This window comes from Centroberyx affinis, unplaced genomic scaffold (genome assembly GCF_046629955.1).
Source record: "Centroberyx affinis isolate AG114_WGS23_722 - 3 ecotype Tasmania unplaced genomic scaffold, CSIRO-AGI_Caff_v1 ptg004783l_1, whole genome shotgun sequence".
In the NCBI taxonomy this organism is placed as follows: domain Eukaryota; kingdom Metazoa; phylum Chordata; class Actinopteri; order Beryciformes; family Berycidae; genus Centroberyx; species Centroberyx affinis.
In genome coordinates, this window is record NW_027282322.1 from 87,405 (window position 1) to 102,154 (window position 14,750).

The 14,750-nt window shown below is 39.9% G+C and overlaps 2 protein-coding genes across 2 annotated transcripts; both read right to left on the reverse strand.

The window, feature by feature from the left end:
- Positions 1 to 348: 348 nt before the first annotated feature.
- Positions 349 to 5,423, reverse strand: LOC139666064 (leukocyte cell-derived chemotaxin-2-like). The gene is made up of 5 exons (XM_071545155.1): positions 5,384 to 5,423; positions 2,808 to 2,919; positions 1,866 to 2,023; positions 1,261 to 1,453; positions 349 to 397 (listed from the first exon to the last, which is right to left on the reverse strand). The coding sequence occupies exons 1-5, from the start codon at positions 5,421 to 5,423 to the stop codon at positions 349 to 351; spliced, it is 552 nt and encodes a 183-aa protein (XP_071401256.1).
- A 601-nt stretch (positions 5,424 to 6,024) lies between these two features.
- On the reverse strand, positions 6,025 to 11,436 carry LOC139666058 (leukocyte cell-derived chemotaxin-2-like). The gene is made up of 4 exons (XM_071545148.1): positions 11,345 to 11,436; positions 8,900 to 9,011; positions 7,003 to 7,154; positions 6,025 to 6,442 (listed from the first exon to the last, which is right to left on the reverse strand). The coding sequence occupies exons 1-4, from the start codon at positions 11,379 to 11,381 to the stop codon at positions 6,276 to 6,278; spliced, it is 468 nt and encodes a 155-aa protein (XP_071401249.1). The 5' UTR covers positions 11,382 to 11,436; the 3' UTR covers positions 6,025 to 6,275.
- Positions 11,437 to 14,750: the final 3,314 nt, after the last annotated feature.

Consider the following 14,750-nt stretch of genomic DNA (forward strand, 5'->3'; position numbering starts at 1 on the left):
CAACTCAAGAAAAGGAAGTAAAACCTCCTTAAACCAGACATTCATTAAATATGATTTTATTAACAATGCAATTATATAAAATGTATAATACAACACATAAAAATACAAAATTGGAAAAATGTATAAAGGAATAATACCAGGATGCCCATATCTCCTTGTTCTCTCAAAGAAACTGAGGCTGCGTTCACAGCCAGCAGGTTCTAATCGGTTTATCTGAACTATGTTTCCTCCTTTACTCACTAGCAAGGACCACACCATCAACAGGATGCATTTAAATGATTTATTGAAGGAAGATTGATGATTGATGAGCGTAGTTTCTGGTAGCCGAATGCGTTGTGGGGAGGCTTCTTAGGGAATCCGCCGCAGCGCCCGGGCAACGACGGACCCCCTCAGGACACTACAAGGGGGAGGAAGGAGAGGGAGAACAGAAAGAAAGAATAGGGCGGGGGGCTGGGGCGCAGAATACGAGAGCAAAAGGGGAAGAGAGGGTTAGGATGGTATTTAAGGGATGCCGGAAGAGGCGCGGTTGAGGTGTGGTCCTGCTCCTGAAACTTGCTAGGTAAGCTTCAATTGTTGAGAAGTTTATATTCGAGCAGCAGAAGCTGATTCATCTCAGACTGAAAGGAGCTCAGACTGTCTTGGTATTTTACTGGAAGTCACCATCGAATTCAGGATCGACATTTTACAATGTTTCAATGTTAATATGATGTTAAATTAATGATGGTTTCGGTTTGGGGTTTGGTTTGGGGTTTGGGTTTGGTTTAGGGTTGGTTGGGTTTGGGTTTGGGGTTGGTTTGGGTTTGGGGTTTAGTTTGGGGTTTGGTTTGGTTTAGGTTTGGGGTTGGTTTGAGTTTGGTTTGGGTTAGGTTGGGTTTGGGTTAGTTGTTGCCGCCCCTCTTTGGCGGGACAACCGGTTGGAGGATGGTTGTTCCTGTACTGGAAAATGCCATCGAAAGAATAATCCCAACCCAAATCTCCAATCAATGATCACCAAAAGGACATGGGGGTTACTGTGTGTGAATGTACTGGTGCTGTACTGTGTACTGGTGTACTTGTACTAGTGTCAGGTGAAAACCTTACATGCTCCTCTATGGGTTGGCAAAGTTATACTACCATCAGGCTAATGAAACCTTTTCAAAACCCATTGAATAAACTGAGAAATGCATGGTCGTCCAGCTGAAAATGAATGATTTTCTTAGTTACAGAAAACTCAACATTTTGGATGTAACTTTTTCACCAAACAACAACAATAAGTTGAACAGTCTGTCCCAGCAGGAGTCCTGAGAGCTGATGATCTCTGTTGGATCAGACTTGTCGCACTTCTGGAAGTGAACATGGGAGATGATTCCTGGGAAAACGCTCTGCATGGGCAGCATGGTGCCGATCTTCTCACCCTTCTTCACTTCACCTGAGGTTTTGTGTGGTTTCATGGCGAACAGCTGAAAGCAAATGTCTGAGGAGACGGAGCAGATGATTGTACCAGCAGTGGTTTTAATGAGCAGAGTGGTTCTCCATCATGATCCATGGAGGGCCAACAGGCTGCAGGTTTTCACTGCAGCAGCTCATTTCACCAATTAGTTCCTCCTGTCTGGCTGAAGGTGCGCTAATAAGTGAAATGAGCTGCTGTAGTAATGGTGGGAATGAACTAATGAACTAATCCAATCAACTAAGTGGAAATCATTCCTCAATCAAACACAGTTTGACTTCATCATCATCACCGTTAGCCTTCAGTTACTAATTGCTAATAATTACAGATTTCTAATAATTAATTGTGACAATGGCAGTTTTTCTGTTCATTTCACTCTGTAACAGAGGATTTAAATGGATGGAGGTGTTTCAGTACAACATGGCAGAAACATACAGACCTTCTGCAGTGAAGCTGATGCCGTCGTTGATGGCGGCCATGGTCGGGTTTCCGAAAGGACGAGTCCGGTTGGTGATCGTTAAGTCGAACGGAGCGTAGACCTCCGAACCGTCTTCACATTCAAAATCAACTCCGCTGTGGTTTCTGCTCCCTCCAGCACTTCAGATAATGATTTACAGGAAAACAGCAAACTTACATGTTGCAATATCAACACATTTTCATAGACAGCTTGTTATTGAATTTGCTTCAGAAAATCATGCCATGTTTTAAACGCAATTTTTTGTAAAAATGTTTGAAAATAACTAAATTTGTCTTGACCTCCATTGTGTACATGACAGCCAACTTCAAAATTTGGCGAGAAAAAAAAAAAAAGCAAGATTTTGCCGTAGATGTGTACAGTACCATTTACCATTAGACATTTTCTTGCACTGTAAGCTTATTTTTTGCTGAAATTTTAAATCTTATAGAAGAATTATTTGTCTATGTATCAAGATGCTATACACTTATGTTGGTGAAATTTGAATAAACAATAACTTGAAAGAGTTAATTTTACAGTTTACGAAAAAATCAGAGTGATGGACATAATATCCACTAGGCAGCAGTGTACAAAAGATTCCTCTGACTTGGGCCTACATCCTCAGAAAATTACACACCTGTAGCATGTGCGGCTGATTTTCTAATGAATTTTTGAAGATTAAACTTTGGACAGTTGCTATAGCGCCACCATTCGGGAAATCGACCCCAAAGTATATGTAGTTTTAGAATGGACTAGACCAATCTGCAAAGGCCATAGGCCCAGCCGCCTGATAATACAACTCAATAAACACAACACAAACACAAATTTATCCAATAATGTAAAAATCATATTTGAGACACATTTGCACTAGACTGGTTGAACTGGATGGATGACCACATCAGGAAGTGTTAGTGGTTGTAAAGTTACCGAGGAGCTCCATAGTGTCCACTTCCCTTCAAGTCCAAACCTCTGATTCGGTTTGTGGGGTTTCCGCTGCATATCTGACCAAACTGTAAACCGGCACTGACTGGGATCAAAGCTGGGAACAGAAGAAGAAAAGTAGAGGTCAAATGATACTGTTGTTCAGATGATGACGATGATGATGATGATGATGATGATGATGATGATGATGGTGGTGGTGGTTAATGACCTGAGAGTAAATTGTGACTCAAGTCAACTTTTTTGGTTCTTTTAGATCTCACTGCTGCCTTTGACACAACTGACCATGTGATTTTACTTGATCAGCCACAGAACGGGGTTGGCCTATCTGGCACAGTCTTGGATTGGTTTATATCCTATCTAAGTGGTTGTGAATATTATGTTGCACTTGGCACTTTTGTCTGTAACATGTTGACACATCATGTGGTGTCCCACAGGGCTCAGCTCTTGGGCCTTTATTATTTAATCTGTATAAGCTCCCACTGGGACATATAATTTAACAAATATAAGATTGGTTTCCACCAGTATGCAGATGACACCCAATTGTATGTCACTAGCACCTGATGAACAGAGTCCTATTATAAACCTGATCAGTTGTATAGATGTCATTAATATGTTGAAGTCTCAGAACTTTCTACAGCAAAAAAACTGAAGTCCTTGTCATTGGCAACAAAGCTCAGAGAAAGACTGTCTGTCTAGACTCTCTTTCTCTTAAGGACAAATTTAGGGAGTTGTCTTAGACATTGATCGAAATTTTACAAACCACATTAGCAATGTCTGCAAAACTGCCTATTACCAGCTTAGAAATATTTCTTAAGTACGTGAATTTATCTCCAATGCTGACACTGAAAAAATCTACAGCGAGTTCAGAATGCCGCTGCCAGAATTCTAACACGCACTAAAATGAGAGATCATCATATATACGGTATATAAATCCTTTCATCGACCTGTGACTTTTAGAATTGATTTTTAAGATTTTTTTTTATTGATTTTTAAATCTATTCATGGACGTGCTCCCAACTATCTTAACGATATGATTGTTAGATATGTTTCCCAGCAGATCTCTCAGATCATGTAACTCTAACCTGTTAATGTTCCCCAGAACCTGTCCAAAAATGTGGAGGCAGCTTCCAGCTCTCACGGCCTGAGACTCTGGAACTCCTTCCCAGAAAGTCTTAGAGCTATTGAAACACTTTTAAAAGACAACTTAAAACCCATCTTTTTAACAATGCTTTTAACTAGAATTTCTTTTCTCTCCATCTTCTAGGTTCTTATATTAACTTATATATCTCTTTTATCCATATGTTATGTTATGTGGTTTTTATGCCTCCGCGCCAGCGATAGCCGTGGCCGGAGGCATTATGTTTTCGGGTTGTCCGTCCGTCCGTCCCATTCTCGTGAACGCGATATCTCAGGAACGCCTGGAGGGAATTTCTTCAAATTTGGCACAAACGTCGACTTGGACTCAAGGATGAACTGATTCGATTTTGGTGGTCAAAGGTCAAAGGTCAAGGTCACTGTGACCTCACGTCCGTCCCATTCTCGTGAACACGATATCTCAGGAACGCCCAGAGGGAAGTTCTTCAAATTTGGCACAAACGTCGACTTGGACTCAAGGATGAACTGATTAGAATTTGGTGGTCAAAGGTCAAGGTCACTGTGACCTCACAAAAGACGTTTTTGGCCATAACTCAGGAATTAATACGCTAATTATGATAATTTGTGATTTCACACAAATGTCTAATAGGATAAAATGATTAAGTGATGACATTTTATATCCAAAAGTTCAAAGGTCAACTTCACTGTGACATCATAATGTTTTGCTTACCACTGTAGCTGAGAAAACAATCTTGGGTCATTCTACAAAAACGGTGGAAGTGCTGTCACTTTTGCAGACACCAAAATCCTTTAAGTTGACCTAATAATCACATTAATTATATATGTTCAATAAATAAAGATTGTCCTTGCAATGATAAAACAAAGTTTATTGGCGGAGGCATACAACCGCAAGGCGGTTATTTCTAGTTATTTTGTGTAGTAATCTGTTGCAATATTCTCCTGCTTTTAATATGGGCATGTGCCTGTGGTTTTACTGTGTGTAGTAATGCACCTCAATTTTCTGCTGTCTTTTTTTTATATATATATTCAATATGTGAAGCACATTGCACTGCATTCTGTGTATGAAATGTGTTATACAAATTAATAAATGATGATGAAATAAATGATGAAATGATGATGATGTTTGAAGCTCAAACTTCAAATTAAGTCAAACATCTTGACTGAAATATCGACCTGACTCCCTCTGAGCAACTGCTGCTTTCCTTGATATTATGATAAACAATGATATACTGTATGTCCAGCATGATATATGATGGTGTCTATGTAATATGGTTTATACTGTATATGAATATGTATAGTGTGGTATATGATGGTATATATATTTGGAATTGGTATATCATGCAAACCAAGTTTCCCTTGAGGGACAATAAAGGTTGAATTCATGTAACACAGCACCGGTAAATGTAGGAAAAATGAATAGTGGTGTGAAATAAAATCCTTCTTACCAGCTAGGAGAGCTGTGATCAGGAAGCCTGCTGCACGCATGTTGTTTCTGTAGATCCTGTTGCTTCAGTAGATCCTGTTGCTTCAGTAGATCCTGTTGTTTGTTGGTTGTGATCTAATCCAGTCTGTCTTCACTCCTCTCTTATATCAACACAATGTGCTGTTTGATCCTTGTCAGTTCTGGTTCACAAAGTATTTTGGCAGTGGAGTCTGTCTGTTGCTCAACATTTGGACTTTTATGTTCTGTTTTTGCTTTGCTTTACTGGGTCAACTCTGTAATTCTGCAACTTTTATTGCAAACCCTTGGAAACACAGTTTAGCAAACAAACATGGTTTGTCAATATTTGATATTTCAACAACATTCAGTCTCATAAATAAGTTCATCACCTGGAAAGTAAAACCACTGATGCATTTCTACTGCTGTGTGATTAATGTCACATCAGGCAGTAATTTCATGGAGAACTCTGTAGTATTTGGTTTGTTCGAGTGCTATATGTCCATTTTCAGAAACCTCAATTTGTGAGTTTAAAACATATCTGTTTGCATTTTCTAAAACAAGACTATGATTTTCTTCATATGGTGGACATTTCATTTAGAAATGAACTTGTAATGTGTAGATATATTCCCAGTTTATCTCACTTTAAGAAACACAACAAAACTCTGTTCTACATTTTATTGGTTTTTCAAAGCCTGGTGATTATGGAGCCACAGAAGCGTTAATCTAGACATTAGAAAATTAATGCATGAACTTGTCTTCAAGAGTACCTTTGCCGAAGATCACTATGATGCAATTAGATGATGCAATTATTAAAACACATAATATAAAGACAGGGTGAGTCCATCAGATGAGTCCATCCAGTCATCGGTGAGTCCATCAGGTCATCGGTGAGTCCATCAGAAGTAGCGGGTGGGATCAGACTTGTCACACATCTGGACGTGAACATGCGAGGTGATTCCTGGGTAAACGCTCTGCATGGGCAGCATGGTGCCGAGCCTCTGACCCTTCCTCACCACGCCTGAGGTCCGGTCCGGCCTCACATAGAACAGCTTGAAACACAGACCTGCAGGACAGGATCAATACAATTAGTGACCCGATCAATCAGTTATTAGCCAATTACAGAGAAAATGGCTGTGTGGTGTTTTTAAAGGAACAGTGCAGTGGTTTGGCTTCAGAACACTGAACAATTCTGCTGCACAAGCTGTTTGGAGTCATTTTATGGTCATTTTATGGCTAAAGTTCCCGTTCACTTTTGTTTGTTTGTTTTGGTGACGGCCGACATGGAGCTGCTGTGTGTTACATGGAGAAACAAAGTTCGCCAGTGTTTCTTCCACTGACATGAGGGGGAGGAGATGATTACATTTTTGGGTGAACTATTCCTTTAACTGGTACTTTTCAATACCTGCACACCTCATCATTATTGCTTATGGTCTGCTGTCTGCTGGTCTTTTGTCACCAGACTCATTCCTGGATATTTACTAGACTTGGTGATTAAAGTGACTCCAGTAACAGTTCCTTGTTTTGGGTTTGATTGGTGAAATGAGTGTTAGGATGTGAAGCTGACTGAAGGAACGGATCGATTTGGTTTCAGATGTTGTGTAAAGACATTTGAGAGGAGCCGACCTTCTCCGCTGAGGTTGATGCCGTTGTTAATGGCTGCCTTTTTGGGGTCGGTGTAAACGATGACCTTGCCGTTGAGCGTCACGTCAAACGGAGCGTAGACAGTCGCTCCATCGCTGCACACTATATCCAGACCTTTGTGCAGCCGGCTTCCCCTGAGACAGAGCAGATTCAACCAGTCACAACACACTTCACCACGTCAGTTGTGTCAGAACTCCCTTCTATCTCTCCAGCTGTTAATACATTTCTTTTCCTAGCTCTCGCTCTTACATGGTCCAATTGTCACAGGGAGAATGTAACTGCACTCAGGCCCTGACCTTTGACCTCCTTACTATTGGTTGCTTGTATTGGTAAAAGGACTGCATTTATATAGCGCTTTTATCCAAAGCGCTTTACAACATGGCTACATTCACACACCGACGGCGGCAAGCTACCACGCAGGGTGCTTGCCCAAGGACATGCGGACTGGAGGAGCCGGGGATCGAAGCACCGACCTTCTGATTAGCGGACGACCCGCTCTACCTCCTGAGCCACAGCCTCCCCATGTATTGTTGGCTATCTGGGAAGTGAAGCTTATTCAAATTGCATCATTGGAAGTCACTTTGGATGAGAGTCAGATAAATTACTAAAATGTAAATGCAAAACCACTGTTTCTTTAACTGACAGTATAATGAAATTCCATTCCATCAGGGAACTAAAACAACTTGGTTAAGGTTAGGGAAAGGATTTGGTCATGCTTAAATAAGAAAAACTTTAGCTAAAAATTAAAACTTCACTTACTCAGAAATCTTCTTCATACAAGCTGAGAATGAACCCCAGTCTCTGGCATTAAAGGCAAACAACACCCACTGAGCTACTTCAGTGTGACACTACTTCCAGTTTATAGTTGTGTCTCCTTTGTTTCGTGCTGGTATTTCTCTCGCTGGTAAGTATTTCTCTCTCTCTTTTCATGCATGGAGCATGTAGATCAGGTGGTGTATTCATACTGCAGTACAGACCCTTAATACAGCTCCCAATACAATTCCAGAATTTCCCCAAGGGGATTAATAAAGTGATATCTTATCTTATCTTATCTTATCTTACAGACCCTCAACAAACTAGCTTACCAAGTCAAGGAACACATGCTGTGTCAGCCTGCTGGGTGTTGACAACAGTGTTGTAGGTAAGTAAGTAAAACTTTATTACTTACTTTTGTAACCACACAGTTACAAAGTGCTTCACAGACAGAAAATAAACAGTAAAAATAAATACATATAAGAATACAAACAAGAATACAAACATCATGCAGGCAGACGATAAATCCATCCGGACATTAATACACAGAGTACACAGTAAATAACAGCACAGCCTAACTTATAAAAGGGCCAGCTGATAGAAATGTGTTTTTAGCTGCTGTGTTGCATTGTGTCAAGTTGTGTTATGTTGCAGTGTTGTGTTGTGGTGTTGCATTGCGGTGTTGTGTAGTGTTGCAGTGCGGTGCAATGCGGTGTTGCATTGCGGTGTTTAGTTGCATTGTGGTGTTGTGTTGAAGTGTTGTGTTGCAGCGTTGTGTTGTGGTGTTGCTTTGCAGTGTTGCATTGCTGTGTTGCGTTGCAGTGTTGCGTTGCTGTGTTGTGATGCGGTGTTGCAGTGTTGTGTTGCAGTGTTGTGTTACAGTGTTGTGCTGCATTGCATTGTTGTTGCGCTGTTGTGTTGCAGTGTTGCATTGTGATGTATTGTGTTGTATTGCATTGTGTTACATTGTTGTTGCGGTGTTGCACTGCGTTGCATTGTGATGTACTGTATTGTGTTGCAGTGTGTTGTGTTGCAGTGTTGTGTTGCATTGCAATGCGGTGTGGTGTTGCTGGACTGGATTGTGTTGAATTGCATCACAGTGTTGCATTGCTCTGTGTTGCGTTACCGCCTGGCTCCGTAGCGTCCTTCCCCCCAGCGGTCACTAGTTCTCCTCCGGTTGGTCGGGTTTCCACTGCAGAGCGGACCGAACCGAACGCCGTCACACACACTGAGCACAGCTGGAGAGACAGCACACATTCACACTAACACACATGTACTTCACCATCACACACACTTTATATACTTCACCATCACACACACTTTATATACTTTGCCATCACACACAGCTGTTCTAATATTTTACAGCTGTTTTGATTGTTTTAATTTATGTTATGTGTTTGAGGTTTGATTTTATTGATTGATAACACACTTTGTAAACTGCTTTAAAAAAGTGTTATGCAAATGAAGTTAATTATTATGATATAGTGTAGTCATATTTTGAATAAGAATGGCAGATAATACAATAAAGGGTAACGCTTTATTTTACAGCCCGCTAATTACGGTGTAAGTATTTTGTAATTATGAGGTACTAAGAAAATAACAATGCTGTAGTTACATGGTAACAAAACAAGAAGTCCAGGAATTAAGGGGTAACAATTTTGTAATTATGAGAGACTTATAATGTAGTTATGGTGTAACTATTTTCATAATTACTGGGTACGGTAACGTAATTAGGGGGGAAAAAAGAAGTGTTATCAGCCTGTTCCCTGAAGTTATGGAGTAAGTACAAAGTGTGCGGGCTGTAAAATAAAGCACTGCTTGTTCCCCTCTTGTTCCCTGTAGTTATGGAGTAGGCCAAGTACAAGGTGAGCCTTTTCACACTGCAATACGTTAACAGGAAGTGATGTCATAACCAGGTAACATCCGGTTCAGGCCAGTCCTAAGGCATTTTACAACTTGTCTAAATGATCTCCCAGCTCTCTCAAGCAGCGACATTAGTCGGTTCATAGAGGAATTTGCACACAGTGAATGTGCAAAGAAGAACAAAGGACATGGCTGTTCTCCCAAAATTTCATTTTTGATTATAAGGTTAAGTTAACATTTGCTACGATAGCAAGCTGGCTGCATAGCATATCAAGCATATCTCATGTTGTTGAGAACATGCAACGGCGCTTCTGTCTCTGACAGCTGTTATTAACTATTGTATTGTATATTGTAATTATTAGCAACCGTCCAATCCTAAAAGGGAACATTTAATGAATTTTATTGTATGACAATTCAAAAGTTGTTGTTTTTTTATGATTGTAATGCCATATCATTTCATAACTGTGATTACAGGAGGCACTAGCTTCAGAGTTCAAGTTCACGGTTAAAAGACTGTTGTGCTCAGCTGAGGACTTCTGTCCAGACTGCAGGAGAACATGGAAGACCTGAAGAAAAGGCAGAAACTACTCCACTAAAAGCCAAATTTAGACCCTCACCCTACATTGTTTTATGAAAGGATTCTGAAATTTTTTATTTTACATTTTATATTATAAATTGACATATTTGATATTTCACCTCAACATACTGTATATTACATTCAATAAAGTTTTTGTATGTTCAATTAAGACTTTTACTGTCTGTTCAAGTTCCATATTTTTTGTGTATGCTATATTGTTACAGAAATCACCAAACATCTGGTCCACAGTCTCCTCTCCTAACATTGATTACCAAAGTAGTCAGATGGACATACTGTATGTGACTTTCTGTTAAACTGTATTTACTGTGGGGCAACCTTGTACTTACCCTTACCCTTAATTACAGTGAACAAGAGGGGAACAAGCACTACTTTTTTTTCCAGCCCACATCTTACTCTATAACTACAGTGCACAAGCACCGATAAGATTTGTTTTGTCCTCACTAATTACATTATTGTACCCTGTAATTATTTTTAAGTAAAATAGTTACACCATACTTCTTGTTTTGTTACCATGTAATTACAGCATTGTTATTTTATTAGTACCCCATAATTATAAACTACTTACACTGTAATTAGCGGGCGGTAAATTAAAAAATGGATAACACTTTACAATAAGGATACACTAAGTTAAGGGTTAGTTAATGCTTAATAAGCGTTAGTTAATGCATAATCAGCATTAACTAACCCTTAATTAACAGTTAACTAATGTGTAATTTACTAATGGTGTTCATGTTAACTAAGGTATTCATTTATACAATATTTAATAGTTTATAAAGATGACTATTGAATGATGTATAAATTAATACCTTAGTTAACATGAACACCATTAGTAAATGATTACCAGACACATTAGTTAACTGTTAATTAATGCTTATTAAGTAACCCTTAACTTAATGACCCTTATTGTAAAGTGTTACCAAAAAATGTTTTATTTAATTTATTATTTTATTTGAATTTATTAATGAAATTTGAGCAGACAAATCAGCACTGAAACAGCAGATAAATCATTATGGTTTAAAAAAGGCTTGTGCAAAATGATCAGACACAAAATATAGCAATAAAAGTAAATCATCAACATAACTAGTGATGTAAATATGCAGCAGTTCGTACCCAGGAGCGCTGCCAGCAGAAGCAGTCCGGTCTTCATGGTGAATCTGCAGGTTGGATCTGTGAGAAGCTGATCAGGTTTCTGCTTTCCACACTGAGGCTTCATGAGGCTTCAGGAGGCTTCAAGAGGATTTATAGAAGCTGGTGAGCACATTTCCTGTAAGCTGGCAGCTTGCCACGCCCTTTCTGTCTTCACTCTTACAACAGAGCAAACATTCCAGCATGGCAATAACTCACCTTTACTGGAAGGAAAACACTTTCTTTTTTAAATGTGCACAAACAGAGTCTGTGGAAGCTAAATTTGCCACAGGCCTTTGTGTTTGTGGCTAGTAGATGCAGGAATTGCGTAAAAATAAAAAAAAATCTCCTCATCATGTAATTGCAGTGTTTATTTTTGTGTGATGAAGTCATCATGCTCTCTGTTAAGTCTTCAACCTGAAATACAAGGATGTGAAGGGAGGCCGGCAGTTTTTATTGACAAAATGTGTTTCAACATGAAGAATGGATCTGAAGGAACCCTGGAGCTGCTCAGCACTGCACTGCTCATGTGAAGAGAGTCAAGGTCTGAATTCAAATGAAGGACAGGAACTCAACAGACGTTTTGTTGACATCAAGCTGAACATCAGCCAGAACCTGTTTATATTTCACATCATGCTGTTTTAATGCTGTTTGGGTGGCAGAAGGTTTTCTGAGCAGCAGCAAGGAAAATATTCCCAAATACTCACTCCCATAATGCATTTCTCTCAGATACTGTAGAAGAATATTGAAAATAGGCTGATGTGCATACTGATCTTAGTTTCTCTTCAGCACCTTTTCCCACCAAACTAAAGTAGATGTGAGGAGTGTGATGTTCCTTCATCACTCCACTGTTATCCCAAAATCCCCAAAACCGGTTCAGACCCGTTCCTCTCTCCTCCTCACATTCTGTCTCCACCTTTGTTTCCACACATTTGTCTCTTTGTATAAAACTATTCCACTTTCCCATACATTCAGCTCAGCCTGCTCAGACAGACTAGTGCTATCTAGTCTAACGCTGTTCTCCATATGCAACGATAAGACTCTGCTGAACAGCAGTGAGGTTCATTTCCTCAACAATACAAAAAGTAAACACAGTTCACACTGCTGCAAATCATCAAATTGAGTGTGGAGTCAAGTTCCACCTTGGAAACTCAACGTGGCAGAAGGTCATCTCCGCCCATATTACTGTTTTATCTAATCTAACCTAATCTGACAAGATATATATGATATAATATGATATGATATGATATGATATGATATGATTTGATCTAATATAATATAATCTGTGATGTAATGAAATCTAATGTACTGTAATGTACTCTACTGTAATGTACTGTACTGTAATGTAGGCTACTGTAATGTAATTTACTCTAATGTACTGTAGTGTAATGTACTGTACTGTAATATACTATAATATACTATAATGTGCTGTAATGTACTGTACTGTAATATACTATAATGTGCTGTAATGTAATATACTATAATGTGCTGTAATGTACTGTATTGTACTGTAATATACTGTACTGTAATGTGATGTAATGTGATGTAATGTGATGTAATGTGATGTAATGTGATGTAATGTGATGTAATGCTGTGGTAAACTGGATCAGCTGCAGGCTGCATGTGAGCGATGGTTGATGTCAGTCCTGGCAACTTGGCACAGGACAAAGATTACAGCTGTGAGTGTGTGTGTGTGTGTGTGTGTGTGTGTGTGTGTGTGTGTGTGTGTGTGAGAGTATGTGTGGTCTTTCCCAGCAGCAGCATATTGACTTTTCATGTATCTTGATCTTAACAACATACTATTCATCAACAGCGGGAACTATAACACAATAACAGTTAATACAGGAGGTTCATAGCAACAAACTGCAACACACACACACACGCGCGCGCACACACACACACACACACACACACACACACACACACAGCTAAATGTGTTCCAGTAACAGAACAGATTGTGTTGTGGTTAATGTAGTTCCTAAAAAATGTGCAAACTTCCCCTTTCTGAATTTACTACCAAGTGTGAAATATAAACAAAAATACGTCTGTTTTTTGTGTGTGGGAGCGCCGACCTGCTGCTACACAACAAGCTTTTAGAAAGAAATGACCACAAGCACTTTATATCAGCTTTATAGCTTTCAACTTTATTTGAGAAAGATATGGGTACTTCTATATGAATCAGAATACACCTACCAAGCTGATATTTACAGCATTTAAGTGTTCAAACATGTCTAGTTTGTGTGTTAAAATAAGACTACATTTCAAGATGAAGAGGAAATGCTCTTTGGTAATCAATACTGGCTTTAACTGTGGGATTGAAAGGCCGCTGTGGAACATAACAGCAAAATGATTCCATGAAATTTCTGCATCAAAAACTAATCAGGTATTATTAAAGTTTAAAAAAAACACAGATGCAACAAAATCCTTCATTGGATCAAATACACAACATGAAATAAGAAAACTGAGCAAGCTTCAAAAGTTTCAGATAACGCTCTGATGTGTCCAGATCTAACTAACATCAGTCACATCTGTCTCCTCTTCCTCCTCCTCTTCTTCCTTCTCCTCTTCCTCCTTGACTTCCAGCTCTCTGATTGGCTGAAAAGTAAATGGAAAAATACAAAGCTTCACTCTGCCATCACTGAAGAGATTCAGTCCATTATAACAAACAGAGAGACAGACAGTCAGACAGACCTCGGTCAAATAGTAACCGAAAGTAATTCTTAGTGTTTGTTTTAATCTGCATGGAGCACCAGGTGGGCGGGGTTTACCTCATCAGAACAGTTTAGATGATGCCAGTTGGTTCTAATCACATAAAGATATGCTAGACTGAGTTTGTGATACGTTCCTGTTATTGTCTAAATTGTCTGTAAAACCCCACCCACCTAAACCCCACCTACCTGGCACCTCCGGAGGTTAAAACAAACCATTAAAAAAGTATTTCAAAATACTACTTGGTCCAGCTCCGCTCACAGACTGAATGAAAGCTCGTTACCATGCGTCTCAGCGTCCTGGGGGAGGGGCTTTGCGGCACCTTGAAGACCGGCGTCTGTCCGTCAGCATCTTGGCCCCGCCCCCTCTGACCGGACCACAGCCACACCGCAGCAGCCAGCGCAGCCAGCAGCGTCAGCAGAGCTACAGCCAGCACAGCAGGCGGTCCTGCAGCGGGACAGAAAGTCACGGAGGGACAGAGGGACAGAGAGAGAGAGGGATAAAGAGTCAGAGGGACAGAGAGACAGAGGGACAAAGAGACAGAGGGACAAAGAGACGGAGGGACAGAGGGACAGAGAGACAGAGGGACAGAGGGACAGAGAGACAGAGGGACAGAGGGACAGAGAGAGACAGAGGGACAGAGAGACAGAGGGACAGAGAGAGACAGAGGGACAAAGAGATG

Coding starts and splice junctions, on each gene's coding strand:
- LOC139666064 (XM_071545155.1), bottom strand. CDS start 5,423: ATGCGTGCAGCAGGCTTCCTGATCACAGCTCTCCTAGCTG. Junction 2,024..2,807: donor GGACACTATGGAGCTCCTCG/GTAACTTTACAA, acceptor CATTATCTGAAG/TGCTGGAGGGAGCAGAAACC. Junction 1,454..1,865: donor CATCAGCTTCACTGCAGAAG/GTCTGTATGTTT, acceptor CCGTCTCCTCAG/ACATTTGCTTTCAGCTGTTC.
- LOC139666058 (XM_071545148.1), bottom strand. CDS start 11,381: ATGAAGACCGGACTGCTTCTGCTGGCAGCGCTCCTGG. Junction 9,012..11,344: donor TCTGCTGGCAGCGCTCCTGG/GTACGAACTGCT, acceptor CTGTCTCTCCAG/CTGTGCTCAGTGTGTGTGAC. Junction 7,155..8,899: donor GGACGCTACGGAGCCAGGCG/GTAACGCAACAC, acceptor GCTCTGTCTCAG/GGGAAGCCGGCTGCACAAAG.